General features: G+C 37.7%; 1 protein-coding gene across 38 annotated transcripts in view; it reads left to right on the top strand.

Annotated features, from left to right (window-relative positions):
- Positions 1 to 27,341, top strand: part of NRXN1 (neurexin 1) — a 964,391-nt gene that overhangs the window by 800,675 nt on the left and 136,375 nt on the right. For all 38 annotated transcript variants that reach the window (XM_084900752.1, XM_084900751.1, XM_084900742.1 and 35 more), the window contains one exon: positions 20,520 to 20,691. In XM_084900752.1, the coding sequence (XP_084756878.1) occupies positions 20,520 to 20,691 (172 nt within the window). The remainder of the gene's footprint in view (positions 1 to 20,519; positions 20,692 to 27,341) is intronic.

The following is a 27,341-nucleotide window of genomic DNA, read 5'->3' as shown; positions in this document are numbered from 1 at the left end:
TAGATGGACTCAAAAGCTTGATAAAGTCATAGGGCAGAAGAATCATATGCACAAATCATCACTGTGCATGGTAAATATTTATACATAATAAGAATGTACAAAATCAGGAAAAAACAATTATGGCTTGGGGAGGAAAGTTATTGACTCAGCTAACATATTTATTAAACTCTTGCCAGATCATGGGTTTTAGGGATTAATTGCAAAAGTTGCATACCTTTAAGATCCTTTCAGGGCCAGAAACAGGTTCAAAGGTAGTGAATACTTCAGGAAGACTCAGGGAAGGCCTTTGGAAGAGCTAGGATTTGGACTTGCCTTCAAAGGAGTGGTAGGGTTGGGATGTTTGGAGAAGTGAGCAATGAGGGAGGAAACGCATTGCAGATACTGGCCACAGAAATGGTATAGGCACCTGACTGTCTTATGTTCCTAAAACAAAGAACCTACTAATTTCTGATTTTTTTAAATGATCATTTTATATCTAGGAAAGTATAAGTAATATGATATATTATATTTATTGTTAATATACATTGACCTAAGCAGTATTTTAAATACTTTTTAAAATAAAATATTATGTAATCCTTACTCAATTTCTGAGGTAGATGTGATTTTTATTCTCAACTAGTGGCCCAGTGCATGAATTTGTGCACCTTGAAAGGAACTATGGGCAGTGAGGCAACGGTGAGCACAGGGGCGGGTCTCGGCCCATCCTCCACAACCCCACCTGGCCCCTCCCACCATGGCCACCTTTTCCCCCCGCCCCCCTTCCCCCGTATCCTGTCTGCTGGCAGCCTCACTCCTGCTGCTGCATATCCCACTTGATAATAGCACTGACCCCGCTCACACATACTGATGGCATGGAGCCATTGGAGCCGGCACCAGCAGCGGGTGCGAGTGGCAGCTGCTGCCCCAATCACCCCTCAGGAGCAGGGGGAGGTAGAGAAGCCCTCAGGAGTGATCAGGACCAGCAGCTGCTGCTCACACCCACTGATGGCACCAAGCGATTGGGACCAGCACCAGGCGTTAGCAGCGGGTAAGAGCAGGACCAGCAGCAGGTGTGTTGGGCATGACTGGGTTGTGACAGTCATGCCCAACAGAATTTTCAGTTCCCATTAGAGGCTCACCCCGATAACAGTGACCAATACCTCGCTTGGTCTGGCGCCCCCACTCACTTGCTCTACCATCACACTGTGGCCAAAACCCACCATGTTCTGCATGTGCCCCCTGGTGGTCAGCACATGTCATAGCGGCCAGTTGTTTGGTTGTTCCACTGTTTGGTCTATTTGCATATTAGCCTTTTATTATATAGGATTTTACTAAAAGAAACCATGGCTGAGTTCACATGGGACTGGGCCACCTTCTTCCCCCCCTTTCCCCCCCTCCCCAATCACTCAGGCACATTTGACCCTGAGTTCTACACTGCCTGTCAAAGCCTTGGCAAAGCTCTTCAGTCCTCTCTGGATTCTGTCTCCATAGGTAGAGTTCACAACTCAAAATATTTTAAAAGTGTATTTTAAAAAATGCTTGTGAAACCAAAAATGCTGCTGATCATGTTGATGACAGAGAGAGAGAGAGAGAGAGAGAGAGAGAGAGAGAGAGAGAGAGAGATTGCTTTGAACCAGTAACTATGCACTCATCAAAGCTAAAGTAGAATAAGCAGTCTTGTGTAATGTAAGTTTGTTTTGTTTTCTGAAAAAATGGTGGACAAGGAAGGTATCTGCTTAAGTGAGACAATATAATGACAGATGGGAAGAGAAAGCTGTGTGGTTTGACTCCTGTTGGAGTCTGTTGAGATGTTATCTTCCCCATCATTTAGAATGATGCACTAGGAAGGGTAATATGGAATTGAGAAAGATGAAGCCCCAGATAAACAAGAGAGTTCCTGTTTTCAGATAGTAGAACTGGAGGGACCTATTTTGGGTGAAGAAAAGGTTTGAGCAAAAACAGAAAGCCCAGGTGAACTGGAGGGGGTGGTTACAGTCCTGTAATTGCATTTTCAAATCAAAGAGAATACATATATAGCCGATAGCTTGCTAATGAATAGTGTGCAAAGGTCTGGGGACTTTAGTTTACTAAAAGCTCAGATTTGTAGCTAATGAGTGTGGCCATTAACACACCCGGACAATATTGATGGAAGAATAATGCCTTAATTAAGGGAAGTGACACACTGTTTAGTACCCATCCTATGTATTACAGTTAAGCCAATGTATTGTGTTAAGGTCCTTTAAAATTGAAGTTTGTCAGCAAATTGAATATCTGAGGGGTGAATGGTTAGAAAAGCTACTCTGCATGGTTAATAGTTACAAAGGAGAAAATGATTCCCCGGGAGAAGGCTGGAGTTGAGGGTGGAAGAAAAGTAGACTGGAAAACAGTTTTCAAACAGGTGAAAGGTTGTCATATGGGAAAAGGGTACAGATTGCACATTGTACTGGTTCATACTGCAGACACATGCCAGAGAGGAGATCTTTAGTTCAAAAGGATTTTAAAAAAAATGAACAGCCTCCTTTGAGAAATAGCAATATCACTGTAAGGTTTCAAGAGTGTAAGTGCCCTTTGCTGAGATATTTTAGAACTGTTTCCTGAATGGAGAGAGAGTTTGGGCCTCAGACCTTTTTCCAATGCCCAAATTTTTGTGATTTTAATATTCAGTGTTTGTATTCAGTATCATTGAATTTTTGGCAAAGACCTTGTCATTTCATTCACCTGTTGCTTCCTGGTACATCATAAAACACTAATATAATGGACCAAAGGAAATCCTACTATATAAATTTCCTATGTTCACAGGTATCCAAAATAAATAGTTGTTTGCAATTTAAAGTTTTAAGTAATCTGAGCAAATAGGGTGAAATAAAACATGATATTAATGGGAGTCAATCAAAGTCCTAAGTTCTGGAAATAAAATGAGACAGAAAGGATGTTGACAGTGTTATATTTAGGATACTGATAATTAAAAGGAGACTCCGTTACATTAAACCCGTGTTTTATTTTTCTACTGTTCTAAGGTATTTTACCAAATGTCTTTTCCTATGCCTTGTGATAATGTACAATATGTATGCATTTATATTTGTCTGATTTCTAGAATAGTTTCTGAAAATTGACATCTTTATGTCATTTAAAATGCCTGTTTTTTATCCAGCAGTGTAGTTTCAGTTTAGTAGCACTCAGTGTGTGAGTGTTTTCCTTTTTCCCCCAATGATTTAAACTATTTTCATTTCTTGTCATACTGCAATGATTGACATCTCTAAAACAAATCTAAAATATATGGGTGCTAATGCAAAAAGAAATTCTTACCTGAATGAGGATGCTGTTAGTGTTAGGCAGGTTGTTCCCAGTTATTTGAGATGTGATTTGATTATGCCGAAAAATATTTTTCTATTTCTGCTATGCCAAGTGAATTGCATAAGATTCGAGAATGGTACTGGACGTACAAAATATCTTTATAGAATCTATCTTAATGATTTATGTTGTTTTTCTTCATTTGGTGTAATGATCCATGTTAATAGATTGCCTAATTTTGAAACATCTCAGCAGTCTTTGTCATACATGGCATCTGAAGTCAGAAAGTAGCACGCTTGAGTCCTAGGTTTACACTTAGTGTAAATCTGGCCACATTTTCTCATCTGTTAAGTAATCAAAATAAAAGTTATTTCAAAGTCATAAAGCTTAAATTAGGTATTATGTACTGTGTCACATAGGAGCTGACATATAATAAATGGCTCTACATCTTTAACATAGTAGGTTATGCATTTAGATACAATTGAATATATGTAAGGAGTATGTCAATTATGTCAATTGTAATAATCCTATATAATAAAAGCCTAATATGTGAATTGACTGAACAGTGGAACAACCAGTCGCTATGATGTGCACTGACCACCAGGGGGCAGACACTCAACACAGGAGCTGCCCCCTGGTTGTCAGTGTGCTCCCACGGGAGTGCTGCTCAGCCAGAGCCAGGTTCACAGCTGGTGAACATAATGGCAGTGGCAGGAGACTCTCCCACCTCCACAACAGCTCTAAGGAGCAGCAAGCCAAGTGGTAAGGTATAGTGAACAGGTGGGTGGTAAGGAGCAAGGGGTCCTGGACTGCGAGAGGAATGTCTGACTGCTGGCTTAGGCCTGCTCCCAGGAGTGGAGACATCCCCCAAGGCGTCCCGGACTGCGAGAGGGCACAGGTAGGACTGATGGACCCCCCCCACACACCAGTGCACGAATTTCATGCACAGGGCCTCTAGTGATAACATAAAATGGCCTATGGATTTGGAACCTATGTATATGTGTGGGTGCTGCATTTCACTGGCTTTTGTATAAGAAAGTTCTAATTTTATGAAGTTAAGATAAGTAGTTGGCTAGCAATTTTTATACTTTAAAACATATTTCTTCACTGGTAGTGACCTATTTCTAGGAATTTTCCCCCAAAGACAATAGAGCATAGTAGTAATTAAAATAAAGGGATCTAGATTCAATGCCTACTTCTTCAACTGATTAGCAGAGTGACTTTAGGCAAACTGACTAACCATTTTTATGCCTTAGTTTCCTCATTCATAAAATGAAGGTAACAATAATATCTGCCTCTCAGAATTGATATGAGGATTTAATCAATATTCAGTAAATATTCATTTTGTGGCCATGACAGATCAGAACTGTGTTTGGAGCTATATTAAAAAAGATAAATTGGGAAAATAGGGAATATTAACTGACAATTAAAATTTACTGTTAATATTATAATCAACATTACTAATAACTAAAGCACAAACTATGTTCACAAAGCCTTTTTTCTGGCATTTTCCTCAGTTATTTCTGTTCTAGTTTATCAGTTTCAGTTATTTCTGTACTTGTTTATCAGTTACAGCTCTGTAACAACATATGAATATAGCTAGGAAGATTGATGGATAAGTATTTTGTCTTCTTTTTTAAAGAGACTGACAATTTGTCTGACATGTTTATTTTACTATATGGGTAAGAAAAAAATATGCTAGAATGCACTATGTGGCAATATTTGTGATATAATAATTTTTATTATAGCAAGAAGCTAAATAGTAATAACTTTGTAAAGCTCCTGGTAGTCTCTTTAATAATTTTATAGATGGCTAGTAATGAATGAGAAATATACCTTGTATAACTTTCAGCTGGGTAAACTGAAGGACAGTATGACACCATTTACATTTCTAGGAGAGTTTTCACTAGCAAGAGAATGAAGGGGGGGAGGGGGAGTAGAAAGTCAGAAATAATACACACTCTTCCAAAAAATAAACTGGATTAAAATTAAGATATGTTTCAGGAATGGATAAATTCAACAGTATTTTATTATTGTTGTTGTTAATCCTCACCTGAGGATATTTTTCCCATTGCTTTTCAGAGATAGTAGAAAGAAAGAAGGGAGGGATTCAGGGAGGAAGGGAGCAACATCCATGTGAGAGAGACATATCAATTGGTTGCCTCCTGAAAACGCCAAGACTTGGGGCAAGGAGTGAACCTGTAGGTACTTGCCCCTTCAGTGCACAGGCCAACGCTCTAACCACTGAACGCACCAGCCAGAGCTTGACAGTATTCCTGAAACACTCAGCCACTGTGTGGGTGAAAGATAGCAAAGATGAACTTTTGGAGGTTGAGAGGTTAATTTTGGTGTCGCCATTGACTCCCTCTTACTTTGTGTGTGTATTTATTTGGAGAACTTGAGTGTTGTCCACTTTTGAACCAATAATCATACATCTTCTATAACCAGTGCATTTTAGCAATCTGTGTTCATGTCAGTAGAGTCATTTGTTAGGAAAATGTGCTGAAATAGTTCAGCTCTTATAATGTAGATTGGACATTTTGATGTTTTAAGCCAGTGTTGAATCAGCATTCATTAAAAACAAAAATAAAGTAAAATGCTAAGAAAGCACTTAAATTTATAAGATACATTTATACATCTGTCTTGAAAATATTTTCATAATTTCTTATGGAATTTTGGGGGTATAAAATGTAATAGCAAAGAGGCTGATAGAGTTCATTAAAGCAGGAAATTGCATTTTTTTCAAAGTAATATGGAATAACTTAATTTTGACTAGGAAAGCTAATGAAAAGCTTAAAGTCACTAAACCAGTTGTGCTGGGTTCACATTTGTTGCATCTCTGTTCAAACTTAAATGGTTCCCACATCTCTTACTCAATTATCATTAAGTATAATTGTTGAATCTTGAGAATAAATCATAGATTGTCCCTGTTAGTTGTAAATTGGAGTGCAGTCAGAGAATGCATTAAATATTCTTCTCTTTTTGTCAACATCAAAAGTATGTGCTTTGCTTGAGGAGAAAGAATTCTGCTATTTTTTTGTTCATTTTTCGGAGCAGCATGGGTTATTTAAGATTTCTAGCATAAAGCATTTTCCCAAAGCTGGCATTCTTGGGTGCTATCTTGCATGAAATTAGCACAAAATAAAAATGGTATCATTAAAAACTAGATCCATGCTTACAGTCTTATGAAGAAAAAAAAAGATAGCAATGATTGAGAAGCTGATTTCAAAAGACTAAGATCAGAATGAAGCCATTTTAAGAATTTTTATTTATAAATAAAAATAGTCCATAAACATTCATGTAAGGAGAGTATTAAAAGCATCTGAATGGCCACATTTTTAAGAGAGGGGTTAAATGAGATAGAAGACGAAATTAGACTAATGTAAACATTTATCATCATGACCTAGAGCAGAGGTGGAGAATCTTTTTGCTGCCAAGGGCCATTTGGATATTTATAACATCATTTGGGGGGCATACAAAATTATCAGCTTAAAAATTAGCTGCTGTATTTGATCAAACACTTAATTAACTTACCCCTAATGCCTTGGCAGGGCCAGATCAGATGATTTCATGGGCCTTCACTGGTCTGTGGGCTGCAGGTTCCCATCCCTGACCTAGAGAGGAAACTAAAAAAGTTGAAAAATTGCAATAAAAAATATTTCGATTGGGTCAGTTCATATTTAAAGTTTTAGATACTCTTCCATTAAATTATGTTTATTATTTGATATAGAATATAGTTAATGATGGTTTGTTTCATCCTTTTCTGAGACCATTTAAAAGGCTTTATATCAAAGTACTCTATAAAAATCTTTTTTTTTTTTAAAGCAACCAAACTGGTTACAAAATTCAGGTCCATGTTTTCTTGATTATTGATTTTGACCTTTGGAAGACTTGATCTGATGAAAAGTTTTAATATTTATTTTTAAATATTAGGTTTATCCCTACCGGGAGACTACTTTCTCAGTATGATGGATATTCTTTTGGATTTGATTGGAAGTTTGAGAAACATCTTTCCAAAATGACAACAAATACTAAAAATGATTTAAAGAAATCTGTAGCTGTATGGAAAATAGATACTAGATTAAAACAGAGATTCAGACAAAGGGGGGTGAAAGACAAAAATCTTTTCAAGGGCTCCTTCATTATAGAGTCTCTGAGGATTTGCAGACACACCGAATTATAATTAAACCTAAAGGATATTATACCTCCATTTCTGTTCCCTAGGCTCCTGAAGTACGAGAAAATTTACTCTGGCCCTAGTAGTGGTAAAGATTTAGCCTACTAAATACAGAATACTAACTTAATGCCTGTGAAAGAAGAATTGCTGAGTTCTGCCTACCCGATTTGAGCAACTTTGTCAGTGTTCAAAGCCTCATACTAGTACAATGATTAAAGGTTCAGAGACTCTAGAATACTCTCCTGTGGCCTCTCGAACTTCCAAAGGATCTTGAAAAGGGTCCAGTATGGTGTGGTTGAAAAACATTAGTCTGGAACCAGACAGTACTGGTTCCTATGTTGATGTGACTACAGGATGTTTTAGCTCTGTGACTTCAGAAAAATCACTACACGACTTGCTTTGTAATTCAAACATCCTCAGCACGATGATTATAAGCTAACAACAGACATGTTCTGAGGATTAAAGGAATTAAGGTTTGAAAAGTCATCAACATATTGCTTGGTATACACAAAGATGTTAGCATCTGTCTCTTTCCAAGAGGCTTAGTAATAACCACGTCTAAACTGCAGACTCATTTTAGCACCTGGACCTTTTCTGAGAGGTACAGTAATATGGTCTTAAGCACATGAAGCCTAGAACCTGGAACCTGGTTGCCTGAGACCAAATCATAGCTCTGATGCTTATTAGGCATGTGATTTGGGCAAACCTTTTGAGGCTCAGCTTCCTCATCAAATAAATGGAAATAATGATACATATTCTAATATATTCTAATACCCATAAACTACTTAGAAGGATTGACTAGCACATCACAAGTATTTAAGAAGATTAGTTGTGATCATCATCATCATCGCCATTACCATCACCATCACCATCATCATGATGCATCTGCTGAAAAAAAAATGCAGCCCTTCTTGAATATTCACACTCATTTGGGAAGCTTTAGCATTGAGATTACAAAACAGTGAGCAAGTTAAATGTGGCTTCTGTTTGGCCTTAGAATGACATTTGTGATTAATTTCTCAGTAGATTTTTATCTTCCCAGGTTTGATTTGTATTTATTTGGAAAGAGTTGGCATGTTTGGCAGGGGAAGCATGTAAGTGGAATATGAGATCACAGCATATTGATCTTGCTGTGATATTTAATAATTAAAGATATATCATAGATAACCCAAGGTCCACTGAAGAGTACTGTTAATCAAGTAAGATGTAGCCTTCCTATATGGCACTGGTTTTTCAACTCCTCTTAGACAGACTTTTAGGTGAGTGTTTTTTGTACTTCACTGGGTATCCATTAATCAAATTTTGTTTCATAAAAGGGCATTTTCACAGATAAACATTGGACTCTTGCTCAGCGGATCCAATAACCAGCTCCACCCTTGAATTCTCAAGTTCTCTCCTCCCCCAGACCCCAAATATAGAGGATTAATTATGTGAGAGTGGGAAGCCAGGAAAGAGCTAACCAGTGAGAAGGAACAACAAAGATCCTCAGATAGGATTGAACATGGTACATTCATGGTAAGGAAAGGCCAGTGTGAGAGAGACATGAGGAAGAGAGAGAGAGCAAGAGCATGTGTTCTTTTGTGGGATGGCTGATGTTTCTCCCTCAGGCTGTCTTTACTCTCTTATCAGAATCCACAAGCTTCCACAAAACACCCTCTGGCTCTTCTAGTCAACAATGAGAAGAGATGATCTCAGGAAATCCTCAGTGGTAACTGCTCCTGAGAAGTTAGCATTAAACATTTATCTCAAGTTCACAATATTTATGAATTATTTGGATAGGGCACTCACTGTGTTTCTGGTTTCAAAACTCTTGACTAAATTGCAGGGGGAAAATGGATACTTTTGACTATTTGAGTTTTTTCAAAAGAATAATTGGATGAAGAATTTCTGCTGTTGTTTGAAGTGACTTGTTCAGTGGTTGGGAAACTGACTTTTAGGGACTTGAACATTGAACCTTGCTCATTTTCTCTGCCAGGTGGTTGGGGAGATAAAAAGGTTAAAGGTGAAAACTTTTCTTCCTTCAACTAATTTGAGGAGGGTACTTGAAAAACTAGTCAAGTGATTTCAAGCAGTATTTTTAAAGAGAATACTTGCTACATCTTGAGATAAAAGGATTCTCTAGAGAAATAACTTAATAAGACATTCTACCCCACAAAGAAATAAAACATGAGCTTTGAAATGTAAGCATGTGATGATGAATCATTTTTTGACATTGTAGAAGTAAATGACTTTTGGAAAATGTGGCAAGTCCTGGTTGATTCAGAAAGCATTTATATATTCCATATCATAAAGTACATTGATGAGTGGAACTTAGGAACAAACAGATGACTGCCAAGATACATCCTGTTAGGTTTTATCAATTATTTCCCATTTTTAGATTGGAAGATTTTAGAAATGTACTTCCAGTTGCTTTATTTCTGCAAATGATATATTGTAGTTTTTATGCATACTTTCATAACCTAGTTTGATCCCTCTTTGACAAACCTTCTAGATAATACCAACATATGTTCATATATAATTTGCATATCTCTATCTTTATAAGAAGTCAATATATTTATATCTGAATCTGCATTTGTACATAAAAGCATCTGTCTTTATACGTAGTTGGTTTCCTCCGTGGGGCCAATATTTCCTCTGCCTATAAAACTCATACTCACATGATTGATTTCTTCAAATCTACACCTCATCAAAGAGGCTTTTCTTAATCACTCATTGCCTCTTATAACACCCTTTTCTTTTCCTTCTTGACGCTTAGCATACTTTATATGCTAATACAAAGTTTAATGTATAAAGAAATAATGAGAGACATAAGCTTCATAATAAGAGCAGTGCCATCTGTTTTGTTAACCACTGTTTATCCCAAACTTAGCAGAATGTCAGGAGTATAGTTAGAAATCTACTTGTCTTTATTGAATGAATGAATGAATGAATGAATGAATGAATATCATTGAGGATTAAGCTCTTCTCTGATACTTCCAAAAATTTTAGTGTATTTTAGGCAAGGAAATCATGCAACTTAGGGAAATGAATGGATGTAAATACAATCAACAAATACAGTTTTAAAATTTTGGGTCCTAGAGAGAATGGTACAGTGATTTGTGAAACACACTGCACCTAAATACACTGACAAGAAATATTGGTAAGCATTTCTTGACATTATTTTATTTTTGTGGGAGTATTATTGTTTTATTAAGACAAAGAAAGGTCATAATCATCAGGAACCTTGGCCTTAGAGATTCTGCATTCTCTCCTGGAAACTCTCTGGTACCAAAATTACACACATAAACATAGATTTATTTTTGATGGCTGCAGAAATGATGGCTTACCCCGCTGGGGATAATGGAGCCTTGCTGATTCTATAGAAAATAGTCTTTGGTGAATGCATTTCTCCACCCATATGCACACATTTGCTTTTTCTAAGGATAACAGACCTGTAGCCCTGGACTAGAAGTCAATAAGAAAGAAAAGAAGGAAGGTAACATTGTCAGCTTTTCTCTTGAATGCATTTCGAGTTAGGGCTCTGCTTGAGGCTTATGAAAACCAAGACAGCATTATTTAAAAATCACTCCCTCAAACACACTTGAAAATATCACCTCGCTCTTATTTTTCTGGTTGTAAGTCATGATTCCAAACCAACCTTTTCTTTCATAAACATTTATGAAGTGAGACCTTTAAAATAATTGCATATATCTCTTGATATGTTTTTGTTTTTCAAAAACAGTTTTTAAAATGCGAAGGCTGGTTCTGTTTTACTTACAACCTAATTACTAAGGTAACATTTGCCATGCAGAGGACTAAAATCACCATTCAAAGAAAGTTTGTTTATTTGTCTTAAAAAATGTGGTGCTATAGATTTAGAGTCAGACTGTAATTATATAATCAGCTCTTCACCAAAATGATGGTCCCAAGATACAGCAACTAAATTAAATCTACAAATAACCCCAAACCCTTTGTATAGGAAAATCATTTTGCAAAGAAATGCCAACCACTGAAAAAGCCAGTGTCTTCTCCTGTGCAGTTCCTGGTGGAGGGAATGCCAAGCAGTGTAACAGTGCAAAGACAAGAAATCAGAGAGAAACAAGGGCATGGTTTTAATCAGCACCTGAAATACAATGTTTATGGCACAGAATTTCCTGACTGGCTAAAATGCGTGAACAAAACTCATTTAACATCTACTGGTAACCAAAGGTTTTTAAAGCAGCAGTAATAAAACAAGTACAAATAAACTTAAATGACAATACAAGCCATATCTGATCAGCTCATTGCACTTTGGACAAGGCTTACCTTAAGCCAGTGTGGTTTTAGAGCTCCATGCAGCAGCCTGAGGCATTTGTCATGAGGCCAGACCACTGGGCCAAATATTCAAAGCAGAAGTATCACATGGGAAATATTAAGAACCTTACATAGGCCAGCAGTCAATGCCCATTTTTCACTCTGTTTAATTCCTGATATTTTATATTTTCCAGGAATAAAAGCTTCTGATAGAACACGCTCTTTATAAGTACGCACTTAAAGATGAGGATTTCAACTTCAGTATGGTTGTTATTTTAGGGATGGAAATACAGAATTAATTATTTCAATGAGCTGGTTCTAATTCCCAAGAGGATAAGTTAGCTGTATTTCATTCTACAGCAGATATACCAGGCAGAGGTATGCTGTTTGGACCACAGGAAGGTACCATGAAAAAGGCTTGATGTTCTCTCTGAGTTTATGGCTACACTGGAAAAGTTTATAATGGTTCACGAATGCCTTTTTAAGTAGAAAGGATGATTCAGTATTGGCTCAACTGGCGCAACAAGCAAAATAGAGACAATTTCAAAAACACCATGATTAGGGTTATTGCCCTTTTCAAAGATACACTAGTCAGTCATTTATTGGTCTAATTTTATGTCAACATTTATTTTTTATATAGATTTATCTAATAAAAAATAATGTGAGGAAATGAGGTCTCGAGGAGTTAGTGTTATCACCAGAACTCACCGTCTATTCATCATCAAGAAGAGAATTAATTGACCTTTTTCGCATTTACCATCAAGTCCTACACACTGGGCAAGGCAAGCATTATTTTTACCCATACAGACAAGTCCATCTTTTCACCCTGGAGTGGAAGGGCTATACTTTCTGGCAACAAACAAACAAACAAACAAAAAACCTCCTGGGTTACTCTGAGACAATGACCCCAATGGGACATTGGAAAATTGCTGATTTAAAAATATTTTTAAAAATTCTAGAATTAATTTATTTTATAAATTCTGAAAAGAATCTAAGACTCAGATTCAAATTTAGGTGATTTTGATGTGTTTAAAAAACTGATACTTTCGCCGAAACCGACTTGGCTCAGTGGTAGAGCGTCGGTCTGTGGACTGAAAGGTCCCAGGTTCAATTCCGGTCAAGGGCATGTACATTGGTTCCGGGCACATCCCCGGAAGGGGGTGTGCAGGAGGCAGCTGGTCGATGTTTCTCTCTCATCGACGTTTCTGGCTCTCTATCTCTCTCCCTTCCTCTCTGTAAAAAATCAATAAAATATATTTGAAATACAAAAACAAAAAAACAACAACAAAAACTGGTACTTTCTAATGTTTTTTTTTTCCGTGCTAACTGCTTAGCTATCCATTTCAGCTTCTCACAGCATCAGCATCACTGTGATGGAAGGGGTCATGGAAGTCATCTAAGTAAGCCATTTCTGCTCAGGGCCAATAGAGAGTTTGTCTCATAGGTTTGGATTTTAGAATGTTCCTTTTTGAGCCACATGGTGGATGGACGCTCTGACTTTGATCAAATCTCAACCTTTCTGAGCTTGAGCTTCTTCATTTATAAAATAGATACGCTGCTTCATGAGTTGTTTTGAAGATCAATGAGATAATATATGTTCTAACTGAGCTGTACTAGTTATATAATTCAAGCATTATTTTAATTAACTTCCACCAGTCTATTCATGGAGCAAAACATTTCTTTTCCAAATGTGAGAAGAACCAATACTAGTAATAATACTAAAACTCACAGGGGCGGAGTTGTCATTAAGCGAGATAAGAACTTTATCTGCATTACCTCATCAAAAGAAGCGTGATGAAAATATTCTGGAATTAAATAGTAGTGATAGTTGCTCAACCTCATGACTATACTTAAACCACTGGAGCCTACATTTTAAAAGGGCAGATTGTATGGTATCTGAATTATACCACAATTAAAAAGAAATTATATGGAAAAGAGTTTTAGAAAATCACAAATGCACAGGTAGTGTGAAAGGAGTTGTGAAGGATACAGTGAAAAATAAGTCAGTCTTTTAAAAATATGGTTGAGGAGTTAAAACAGGTTCATAAAAATCACACCGAAACAGTGTGTGAAGGTGAAATGTCAAGGCTCACAGAGTTTTGCTAGACACTCTGTAGATCGAGAGTTGATTGTGAACCTCCAGGAGGTAATACCAACATCAGGATATTACTCCATGGAGCTGAAGGAGCTCTAGTATTTCATAGAATGGAGAAATATTAGGAAAGGTATATGATCTTAAATAATATTTTGTGGAAAAAGGAAAATATTAATTTCTTAGCAGTAGCACTAAATATGATCCTTCTGGGATGGTATGATCACCCTCACTCTCACCCACTTCTGATTCCTTGTGTGGTGCACTGAAGTGTAACTAGCCATAAGGAAAGAGGCACTTTGCAGTAACCCTGCTCTCAACTCAGTCTTCTGAGCATGCCTGGGTGTCAAGAGCTTTTCCTAGAAACAAACACAGCTGAAGCCATCTGTTTCAGACGCCCCTCCAACTTGGTTAGGTTGTAGTATTGATGTTCATTAACTCTGTGATTTGGGGCACATTCGGTAAACTCTCTAAGGAGAGAGAATAGTGTAAGTGTGCTAGGCGTTTTAGGTAGATACATCATGTGTAGATCAGTGCCCGACACCCAGTGAGCACTCTGGTATGTAGAGACTGGAAAGGCAGATGGGAGGCAGAGGGGACATATCTTCTATGTGCCTGGTTGTCTTTGGTTTTTATCTGTGTTATAGGCGTCCAAACACTGGCTGGATCCTGGGAGACTAACTCACTGAGACCCTTCAGAATCTCCCCCTCCTGCCCCCGCCGCTGTCCCACCCCATGCACCTGAGCTCCTTCTCATTGCTCTCTGGATTCTCTTGTGGGTGTGGCTATTTGCTTGCATGATTCATTGCCCCAATCACAAAGAACTTACTTTATATATTGCATTGTCCACATGTTTATGCAGAATGCATATTATATATTTGATTTTTATTAACTGAATGGATTCTTAAATTATTTCTCAATGGGAAAAATGGGAGACAGGGTAGCAGTAACTTTTAGTTTTTGAAATAGTTGGGGGGTTTTATCTGGGGGCAAGTGCATTTCCAATTTAATTCCAGGTTAAAATAACTAAACCAAAACCATTTCTTGACACTATGGACCACCCAGAGTGGGAGATGCAATCTCTCTCAGTCTATAGGACCTATAAGTCATTAATTTGGAAATGTGTTGGAAGTGAAGAAGCAGTTCCCTGAATTCATGATGAAAAAACAGGTGGGTTTCTGTCACACTCTGTACTGCTACTTACTGCAGCCACAGTGACTGGAGGCCTCAGAGTCCCCCTCGAGCCTTAAAGCCTCTGGTCCCTGGTGAAGATTAGTCTTTGGACAAGGAAAACATACCATTTAGCCTGACTGATTTTTCAGCTGACAATGCAGAACCGGAGCAGGGAAGTTGTTCTGAATTCTGAAATGGGCAAAAGCATGCTGTGCATTTGAAGACATTATCAAGTTCTGCCAATTGGGCCCCTGGAGTATAGGATTATAGAAAGCTCGAGGCCTGGTGCACAAAATTTGTGCACTTAGGGAGGGAGTCTCTCAGTCCAGCCTGTGCCTCCACCACAGTCTGAGAACCCTCGGGGGATGTCTGACTGCTGCGGAAGCAGAAGGCTCCTGCCATGGCTGTTCTCATCAGCCTTGAGCATGGCATCTTGCTGAGTGGTGCTCTCCCTATTGGCGCTCACTGACCACCAGGGGAAATTCCTGTGTTGAATATCTGCCCCCTGGTGGTCAGTGTGCATCATAGTGACTGGTCATTCTGCTGTTCCATTGATTTGCATATTAGCCTTTGATTATAAAGGATTCTACAATAGAACTTGTAAGTTATAACCAAACCTCCCTGCTAATCTACATACTGTCCAACGTTGCACACTTGTTCATCCTGTTGGTTGATGCTCTCTACTGGAGTGTATAGGCAAATAAATCAAAAAATAGGACACCATTTTTGTTGGCCTATTTTCAGAGACATAGTTGAGCTGAATATTTCTGCATAATAATCCCAGATAGTAGAAAAAAGCCAGTGACATTTCTCTATGCTATATACAGGCTAAATCTTAATATGTATATTCTGTTTTATCTATTCGATACACACATCAATGGAAATATATCTGCATCTATAACATGCAAACATGTTGCTTGAAGTATGCTGAAGATATCCAGAATGTCATTAAATCTTAATCAAATATTTTTCAAATGAATATGTGATTGCAGCTGAAATTAAACGGTGCATTAAACTATAGTGCTACTGGCTAGAACTTTCAAGTTCCTTCCCAGTGTCATCTTTCATAATGTTTCCTTTTAAGTTGGTTTAATAACATAATCATTATTCAGAAATGAGCATTTGTGAAAAAATTAATAATTACTTTGTCACTATTTATTTAATGAATCCCTGGAAAGACTTCATTAAATTATAAATGCCTCGTTACTGATATTCTTATAATAGATTTTTTGAAATTATAGTGTGAGCCAGTTATCCATTTCAAGGAAGATACAATGCTGAAAGATCAGCACACGTCCAGTGAAATTACTGCTGGTTTTCCTAATGCAATATTCATGAGAACTTGCCGGAGACAATCACATTTAATCCCAGAGAATAAGAATTTGAAATGAATTCTTTAAATTGTAATTGTCCATTGGTAAGAAACTTCGGCAAGTCTTATTGTTTCTATAATTGAAATGGCTTTCTATTCTGTCAACCTGGGAGAGATGTGTTTGGAGAATATTTACAATTTCTGAATGGAAAAAGTAAATGTAGGTCCTAAATATAACTGATATTAATAGTTTGTGGTTTATATTCATTTTAATGTAATTGTTTTCAGGGAAAAACTGATCCTGCATCTATCATTTATGATTAATTGTTTTTCAAGGATGTGATGTCAGCTGGGTGGAGTAATAATGTCTGAATTAGGGTAGTCTGTTATCGCTTAAGTCTACGTTGGTGGTATTCAGTTCTGTTCTAGCAGATGTTGGGGTTTGATCCATGAGATATCAAAGATGTTGGAAGTTCAAGGACTAAACATTTTCAGAGGAAGATGAATATTATTTCAAAGTCAGAAGATTTCCAAGCATTACAAAACCTCATTATCTCTTAATAGTTTGTTTTACTGTGTTGTAAGAAAAAACATCCCTGTGAAATAAAGGATTTCTGTACCCTAGAAAATAAGCATTTTATACTACATAGTGCAGAAAATTTAGGGATGAGGTAAAGGGACATGATTGGTTTGGTGCTTTTTGTACTTTTAATATTACAATGCTTCCATTCACAGAAGTTGAATCTCCTTAAAGCGTAGAACACTGATAAAAATTGACTAATAGGGGTAGGACACTTTAATTATTTCTTTCAGTCTATTCTGAGATAAGAAACATGCCTGTGATAGAAGAGATCCTAAAACAGTGGGCAACTCTATTGTTTTACAACTCTGTGTTGAAATATCTGATTCCTAGGGCATAGCTGGAATTGAAACATGTTCTATGGAATATTTCTTCCTTACCCCCAGGAACTGCAACTACTTTGGTCATTCTAAGGTAGTAAAATGCCATCTGTTCACTGTAGGTATAAGAAGTCATTTCAGTTCACTCCTTTGTTATAATAAATGCAGCCTCAGTTAAAGCAGGTCCTTCGAGGTACATGGGCTGATTGGAAGCTACCACTTGGACTGGGGTTGTTTCTCCTCTTGTTCCCATGACATTCACTTCTCTTCCTTCCTCACCCATCCAAGGATGAGGCAGAAGAAAGATGACATAGGAGACAGAAATGATCTTAGTTGGCTAATACAATCGTAGCCATTTAGCTAGGTTTAGCCTATGGTTTCAGTTGACTCTGAAGGAGCATTTTGGGGGGAGGCATTTTGGTGAGTTCTTTTTGTGCTCTTAACAACATCATTGGAATTTCTTTGCCTGCAGTTCCCATGAGGAGGGTGGGTGCTCCTCCTTCAGATGGTCATTTAGGATTCCCCCCTCACTCCCCAGGCACCCGCTACTGCTTCTCCAGGTTCTTTCTGTTGCATTGTCTTCACCACTCACCACCCCTCACCCCGTGGCTCTCTTGGACAGGACACAATATAATTCTGAGCTGGCTTCCTAACCCATGTCCCACTGGCAATGTTTATGTGTCCTTTGCTCTAACAAACTCATACACAAGTGATTCCTGTCACAGTAATATCTTTGCTCTTCCACCAGTTCATCACCTAGTCACAGTCTCTCCCCTTGAAGGTTTCTCAGGCAAGCGTCAAATCCCAGTTGACAGCCACTGCCACCAAATTCCAGGAGACAAGAACCAAACTTTCTGAAGTTCTACCTTCCACCTCAGCTGTACCTGCAAAACATATCACATCCCAATTCTCCCTCCAAATCCTCTTCTAATTACCAATCTCCTCTCGGCCTTTCTTTTCGCTTTAATGGGCTGGAAATAGGCACCACATTTAGGATGCCAAGAGCCATGTTTAGTGCTTCTCTTTGCAATTTTGGCTTAGTCAGTCTTTTACCTCATTTTGTAAAAAGAAAGTAGTAATCTATTTGTTTTTAACTGATTATTTTAAGATTTCAGCTGAGACTGAGACAAAAACATTTTACTTTAAATCCTATTGCATCCAAATATGAGTTGCTTACTGTCTTCTATAAAATTATTTTCAGCACACATTGGTTTATACATATGTTACATCTGCAAGGCACAGATGCTGGTCCTGTGGTGTTCCTACTCCAGCAGAAAGAGAAAACGGGTAGCAAGGAACATGTAGAGTTACCAACTCTCCTACCAGAAGTTAGGATGAGCCAATAGTCCCCAAATTCAGCCTAATATAATGATCAGGAGCATAAGTCCAAGAGCTAGACTGCCTGGTCTTGAATCACAGTTTTCCTCCATCAAACTGTGTGACCTTAGCCAGGTTACTTAATCACAGTGTGCTTAGTTTCCTCATCTGTCAAACAGAGATAAAACAGAACCTTCCTCACAGGAATCTTATGAGAAATACCAGAGTTAGTATTACAGTTAGGACTTAGAACACTATAAAGGTGTTTGCTTAAATCAATATAATGCCTAAAAGAGAATGCCTGCAATTCTACATGGACTCCCCTGAGTCCCCTGGATAAATGTTGGATACATTTTAAGTGTTATTAGAAATATAGTGTTGGTGTTATTGTGTGTGTGTTTAACACCTGAATCATTCTACACAATCTGCAATAATCTATAATGGCATATATTTTAGAGTAAAGATTATGAAAAATATGTAGAAAATAAAAATAAGTCCAGGGAAAACAGTATACCTGAAGTCTATGCAGCTAGGAAAATCAGCCTACTCACTTTTACTCTGAGTTTCCAAATAACCAAAGTAAAAAATGAAATAAGAAATAAAGAAGAAATGTAACTTTATCATATTGTCTGTCAAGCCTGAAACAAATCAAAATTTTTTAAAAATTAGAAACCATATTAACTTATTATAAGAAAATGATCTTTTATGGACAAAAAAGCCCAGGAAAAAGAAAAACAGAAACGTTTAGGAAGTGTGCATGAGGCGGGCAATGAGCACTGTTCCAAATACCGCCTTAATGCACTTCACTTAATTCAATGCAGTTTTGGGCAGTGTTTTTGTATAACAATTCTCAATGTAAGCTGAACCTATTGTTGCTTAGCTCAATGCTGAGAATCTGGCAAGATGTCTAAAGGATGCGGTCCAAATATTCAGGTCTTCAATATTCTGACGATTAATTTCTGCAGAAATGGATGGCGAACATGCCCTTTAAAGAAGTTTGAGGAGAGGTGAACTACAGAGATTTTTGAGGCTATGTACCTAAACAAGGGCCTGCAGTGCTACCGATTAAGGGCAAATCCACATGCTTTAAACATCCACAGAACTCATGATAAAGTTGACAGTCCTATTGTTAGAGAATGTTTCTCCGAAGCACAGGACACAAACCCATGTTTCTCTTTGCCACCGTGTAGTATGCAGTTCTAAAGTTAACAATAACAAGCTTTGCGCTTAGAATTAGATTTGCAATGCTGTTTTGCATAACCCAGAGAGGGGGGTTGATAATAGATAGCCATACCTTAGCTTAGATAGAAAGTAACAAAGGTGGAACTGAATTTTAATTCCAGTACCCATCTCCCCATTAAGTTATGTGACCTTGAGCAAGTCATTGCACCTTCTTGTGTCATAGTTTCATCACCTATAAAATAAATTGAATGCATTTCGGGCTGGTAGAATTGGATGATGTGTGTGTGTGTGTGTGTGTGTGTGTGTGTGTGTGTGAATAATGACTAAGAAACTGCACTCGTTAAATGCCTGCCTGCATGCCCATACCCTTTAGAGTGACTTTCTATCTCGTGAGAATTTGTCAGTTGCCTCTAAACAGACTTCATGGCTCCGTTTTCCCCACTTATTAAAAGGGAGAATGTCAAGCCTCATTTTTTCTCATGAAACGTAAAGAGCGGATGAAAGGCGCGGTGAGATGGGACATGAAAGGATGTCCTTTCGCACAGACAGGTGGGCATGTTGTCTGTGGCAACCTGTGGGAAGGAGGCTGCTCACTTCTTTTGCAAGTGTCTTTTTGGAATATCAATTATCCATGAGAGAGACGCTTCAGACTTACTCAAATGTCAAGAACCTTTCTTTCCCACGAGTCTTTCAGAAGTAAAATCGGAGGAAAGCAGCCATTGTCTGAAGCATGTTCTTGATCAATATCCTGTATGTAATCCTAACTAAATGCTGATGGATCGGCGCAACTTTATACAACTTTCCCCCCCTCTCCTCTCTTCCAGCACCAAGGGAAAATTGGAGTTAAATTTAATGTGGGGACAGATGACATCGCCATCGAAGAGTCCAATGCGATCATTAACGATGGGAAGTACCATGTAGTGCGTTTCACGCGGAGCGGTGGCAATGCCACATTACAGGTGGACAGCTGGCCAGTGATCGAGCGCTACCCTGCAGGTAAGACAGTGCATGGGTATCTGGGGAAGATTCAATAAAGAAAACAAAACAAATTAAAAAAAAACAAAAAAAAAAAACAGGACACTGTTTTGCGTTCGTTTAGCCCAATTGTGGGTTTTCTGAGAAACCATCATGTATTGATTGGACTTTAGAGTCACGTGAATGTCCTGCTGTCCTAAGCTGTTCTTGATACGGTGTTCAAATGGCATTGTACAGAGGAACTTGAAGGCACACGTTATCGTTTGTGAAGTTTAGAACATCAGTGGAATCAGAAAAATGCACACATAAAAGGCACACCATGTCAAAGCTGGTTTTTTGTTTTTGTTTTTCTTTTTTTACTGGATCCTTCCATTTGAACAAAGGAAAGGCTTTGTCAAAAGTAACAGAGTGAAAATTTAATGCTAAGGGAGGGAATATTATAACCCCTTTCCCCAAAAGGAAATAGAACCAGATGATTCCTTTGATGGTGATATGAACTGTGCAGATGGGCCATGGGAAAACCAGAGGAACAGTAAAGAACTATTTGTAGGACTGTAAATAAGCAGTTGTAAGAGCCTGGAAAATAAATGAAGTTTGTTTTCACTGTCACATAGCCTCGGGGTTTCACGAGGATTCTGACACCAGCATCACTCATTTCAAGTCTCTAAAATGAACGGGAGGCTATCAGAGAGAAAATAAAAATGATCGCGTTCATAGTTCATGAGCTTTGTGTGCGCTGCGCTCTTGAAACAAAGGCAGTAGATTTGAAATTTGAGCCGTTGTTACTTGTGATTGTATATACTCTCAATTAAAGCAACATGTTATTTTAAAGTAAAATACACATTAAAAGTATAAAGGTATTTATTGCAATTATAATCCTCTCTACATTTTGGTACAAAAGAGATCACTACAAACATCAATCCCATTTTTCTCTGCTCCCCTTTTAGATAGAACTGGGGTTTTTTGGTGTGTGGATTTGTTGTTTTTTTAAAGAAGAGCTATAGTACAGTATAAAGAATGTAAAAAGAAATGTTCATTTTTGCACAGTAACAATGATTACCTAAAGATATCTCTGAACCCCTCTATTACAAGTACTTTGTTTCTTGAAAGAAATCATTTGAGGAATAACTAACTTACTAAATAAAGATCAAGCTTCCTTAGTACTGACTCACGCTTATGGAATTGAGTGTCTATGGTGCCCGTGTGCATCTTGGCTGAGTGATAAAATTTTATATCTCCAACCTCATCTCAAACCTCTTTTATAAACTTTGTGCTCTTCAAATATTTGCTCAATTAAATGCAATATAAAGCGTCTCTATGACAAAATTTAGAAGCAAGTGCATTAATAATAACTGCCTATTATAGTACTGGCAAATAGTGGGCACTTAATAAATATTTGCAGAATTGATATCCTGGGGAATTATCCCAATTTTACACTGTAATTATGAGTATATGTACCCTCTGTGGCCTTCTGTAGTAAGATAGACCAGAAGACTGGAAGGAAAGTACTTGAAATCTACACACATTGTTACATAGCCCCCAACAATCCCTAATTGCATTTCCTAAAATCCTACTTGAAATGTATTGTTTTCAAAACTACAGACTTGATGGAATTACCGAAAAGTAAATTGGTGAATTTCTTAAAATACAATGAATGAATGCCTCTATACTGAGAGGAAGTCATGACATTGGACTCCATAAAAGATAGAAAACAGGATGAGCTCTAGATCTTGACCCTGGAATATGTTATCTGTTAATAGTGGACATGAACATGTAAAATTATACATTTTATTATTATTACAGAGCGGCAGTTGCCTCTTGAAGCCTAGCTTTGTTTCACCAGTTAATGATTTAAAACTTACCTTTGTTTAGACATTTTTTTACTCTTTCCAACCTTTCCAAGTTATCTTTAAGAACGCTGTTCTGGTGAATGTTAATGATGACCTATGGCAGGGGAGGAGAGGAAGTCCCACTCTCAACTTAGACTGAATTAAACTAAGTTGAAAGTGGCTACACTAGGCTTTATTATATTAATATTCATAATTCATCTCTAAAAGGGAAGTATGGTTTGCGTTTCCCAAGCACAGATCATCAGAACCTAGTTTATTAATGCATTATTAGTTCATGTGGGTAAATATTTTTGTTTTAAAAAATGCTCATACCTCACTATTTTTTTATTACAGCTCATGTGATTAAATAGATCAGAAAAGGTGTACTAGCTAGAGTTCAAAAAAGTTATGGTCCATGTGTTTTTGTGGCATGCTAATATCCAATTTGAATAGTGGTCATTAAGATTGTGCAGTATAGATTAAGTCAGCCAATATTTGTATATTTTTTTCTGGACTAATATCTGTTTAGCACTTAATAATGTCTTCATTTGCCAATTAAATGGATGCTCAGTATAAAAATATATGTGTATTTAAAAATCAGAAGCTGGCAATATCATAGCAAACTTTAGAAATAGATATTTTGGATGCAACCTTTTATATGTAGTCCTTGAACAAAAGAGTATTTTAGGTAATATTAACACACAGAGTAAGCAAAGCAGCAGTTACTCTGAAGGATGCAAGCAAGGGTAAAACGCAGTTTGCCCTCAAGAAAATCAGAGCACCTGCAGGGAATTTAAATGTATACATATAAAAAGTTAATGATCAATATGTGAAGAGCTCATAGGAGTCAGCGTGGTTGCCATCAGTATTTTATTAATCATCTCTGTGTGCATTCCAGCATGATGCTGAGGTAGGAAATAAGCCGTGAAAATGCCAAACCCTTTGTTCTTGGAGCTTCACCTGCCGCAACTCCATGAAGGCTGAGTAGAAATGTAAAAGTGTCATCCAGATTAAAGTTACTAGAACAAAGCAATTTCATGTATAAAGTTCAAAAGAAATGTCTAGTATATCTCTTTTATATTGGTTTGTGGGTAGCTATATATATATTTTTTTTAAAATTGTGTAATTATTCATTAGAAAAATAGTGAGACCCAAGCCTTTACCACCAAATTCTATAATGAGGGAAGCAGGAACCAACCAACTATACCTGGTTCCTTTTCAAGTGCCTGTGTAGCTAAATAAAGATAGCAAGGGCTGAAATTAGTAATTAATTATAGCACTTAACCTTCCATTATAGGGCTTTGTGGTAAGTGCTTTTCTATGAGGCAATTTATCTGGTAGCGACACTATCCTATATAATAAAACCCTAATATGCAAATTGACCGAACTGGGAAATGACTAGCAGAATGACCAGTCACACTGACCACCAGGGGGGCAGACACTCAACGCAGGAGCTGCCCCCTGGTGGTCAGTGCACTCCCATAGGGGGAGAGCCACTCAGCTAGAAGCTGGGCTCACGGCTGGCGAGAGAAGCGGCAGTGGCAGGAGCCTCTCCTGCCACCTCTGCTTCAGGCAGATGGTAAGAAGCAAGGAGTCCCAAACTGGGAGAGCCCTGGACTGCCATATGGTGCAGGCCAGGCTGAGCCCCCTACCTCCCCCCAGTGCACAGATTTCATGCACTCGGCCTCCAGTACCTTTAATAGAAAGTACCTAAAGCATTGACCAGAGGTTCCCACCCATAATGGTCTGGAAGGCTTTCATAGAGAAACTAATTAGTAGAAGTAGAATAGATACTCTTTTGGAGTGTATAAAATAATCCCAATAACTCAACAATTTACATTTTAGAATAAATTCTGAATTTTCAGCATAAAAACCCAGTTTGAGTTATTTTCTGTGCAGGGAGCAAACTATCCTAAGAAAAGGGTAATATGCTAATTATACCGAACGTCCTTTCAGACAAAGCCATGGTGGCAGGGCTGAGGCAAAGTTGGTTAGAGGCTATAAGGTCTACAGGGGATAGCAGTTAGGGGGGTCAGGATGGCAGGGAGAGCAGTTAGGGGGGTCAGGTCGGCAGGCGGGTGAGCAGTTAGGAGCCAGCAGTCCAGGATTGTGAGAGAAATGTCCAACTGCCATTTTCAGGATTAGACCTAAACTGGCAGTTGGACATCCCCTGAGGGATCCCAGATTGAATAGGGTGCAGGATGGGCTGAGGGACTCCCCCCTCCCTGTGCATGAATTTCATGCACCAGGTCTCTCTATATAAAGCCTAAGCAGCTGAATGACTGGTAGACTGGTTGCTATTATGGGCTCTGACCACCAGAGGGCAGATTCTCAATACAGGAGTACCCCCTGGTGGTCAATGCACTCCCACAGCCAACCTTATGCAGTCCTTCCCCCTGTCCAACCCAGTCAGCTCCAATCACCAGCCAGGCCATGGGACACCATCTGTGCATGAATTCATGTGCCAGGCCTCTGGTAGAAATAATATAATATTTTGCAAACCATTTAAAGTTGAGAAAACCATTTATTGATGCTTATCAGATAAATCTCTAGAATATGATGCATCATTAATCTCTGATTTGACCCTAATTACAGTTATATAGCAAACATTTTATCTATATAAGAATAGACTTCTCATAATGTTAATCCAAAAAGCCAAACACTATCTTGCTTGCTCAGACTAAAGATTGCTCCATATAAATCACAATTACCTTTGAAAATAAACCTTTGACTCTTTTTCTACCACAGCATGTCAAAATGATGTCTTTTATATTATGTATATTAAGGTCAAATATTCATTGTATTCCTGTCAAGTTAACACTTCAAATCAACACATATTTAAAGGAGATACATACTATATTAAAGGAATAAGCTAGGTTTACCGTCTGGTTAAAGGGATAAGTAAAAAATGTTCAAAATATAATATGTGAGGAAGTATATATTATTTCATATTTAGCTAATTTTTTAATAAGACAAAAAGAAAATATATTGTAAGGAGGAAGAGGCAAGTTTGGAAAAACTTGATTGGGGACTTAAAAGATTAGATTTTTACTTGGAGGAAGGCATGCATTCAGTTGAATGGGATTAGCAGGAAGAGACAGTGACAGAACATACTTAGAAAGCTAGTAAATAGTCCAGGTATCAAAAAATAAAGGCTTACAAAGGGTGTGAGAAAATAAAGAAGATGAATGCAAAATACATTATAAGACCTGGTGAACAACTAAATAAAAGGGGAGTCTTTTCACGTTTTAGTTTCTATCTCTTTCTGTCTATTTTTACCTATTAATTATTCAATATTTGAATGCTGTAGTATTGTCACCAGACTGCACTAGGTAGCAATGCAGTGGAAATCTGCAGTGGGAATAAATAGAGAGTTTAAAAACATAGTAGTTTTTGCCTGCTAAAAGTTTAGTCTGGCGTACAAAAAGGATTCAGTAAACCTACTAATGTAAATAAATTGTAACTTCAAAATTAATAATAGAGAGTTGAACTGCTATTCAAAAGGAGAAAGTGGTGGTCTGGAGTGATGTATCAGAGTAGATTCTAATAGGGATGTAAAGATTTGGAAGAAGCAGAAGAATAGCCCAGGAAGAGACTTGGCATTTTCAAGAGGAAAGGGACTTCAAAGATCTTCTATTCCAGCTCCTTCATTTTTCAGAAAATAAAATGGAATCTTGGAGAAGCTAATTGAACAAATCAAGATCACTATGATAGTCTTCTGTCTCTGTGCACCTTAACTTTATGCTGTCTAGGAGGCAGAAACCAAAATGAAGAGAGATCATTTTATGTAGTCTTCCATGTAGCAAAGTATAATTTTTATAACTAATGTTATGACTTACATGATTGGTAACAGCTGAATATTTTAGTCTATATCACAACCACTGCCAACCCACACAGACACATACATACACTAAAAATTATGTAACAAACTAGAGGCCCGGTGCACAAAATTCATGCACAAGGGGGCGGGGGGCAGGAGGGATGTGTCCCTCAGCTCAGCCTGCACCCTCTCCAGTCTAGGACCCCTTGAGGGATGACCCACTACCCATTTAGAGCAGTCGGACATCCCTCTCACAATCCAGGATTGCTGGCTCCCAACGGCTCATCTGTCTGCCTTCCTGATAGCCCCTAATCACTTGTGCCTGCCAGCCTGATCACCCCATAACCACTCCCCTTCCCCCCCCCCCCCTCTCAAATCAATAAAAATATATCCTGGAGTGAGGATTAAAAATATATATATATTGCCTGTTGCTGGTGGGTTTAGTCAAAATATACATACGTGCATGGTTGAGTATATGTTTGGATTCTATTTGACATAGTAAATGTTTACTAATTCAAAATTTCTGAGTAAAGCTTAGATTCTATGAGGATTCTGAAGCCTTATATACTATGGCTATGTTATATAGAGCTAAGGGCTAAAACTCTGGCAATTCTGTTGGTAATTATCTTCTTTCATGGTGTTCAGTTTTCCTGGGCCTATAGGGGCTTTTCTTAATAATGAAACATAATGAACTTTTTATTGAGTAGTATATTAAATGCATCTTCCCAAAATGCTTAGCTTCATAGAAATTGTATCCAAGGAGATGGAAAGATATGAGGTATTCCCACTTCTCACTCATTCCTATATATTTTTAATGACCTGGATTTTTTATTTTTAATACCAAAGAGATCTTAATATTACTGCAAGGCAACCACTGTAGAAATTTTAATGTCTGAAAAAGATATATATATATATATATATATATATATATATATATATATATATATATTTTTTTTTTAAGAGAAAGTTCCTCTGATGATTTGGTGGACTTTGGTATCATTTAGACTATAGAAACTGGAAAA

This window comes from Pipistrellus hanaki (genome assembly GCF_964339955.1).
Source record: "Pipistrellus hanaki genome assembly, chromosome: 12".
Classification (NCBI taxonomy): Eukaryota; Metazoa; Chordata; class Mammalia; order Chiroptera; family Vespertilionidae; genus Pipistrellus; species Pipistrellus hanaki.
Note: the sequence above shows the minus strand (reverse complement) of the source record. Positions and strands in the feature narration are given on the sequence as shown.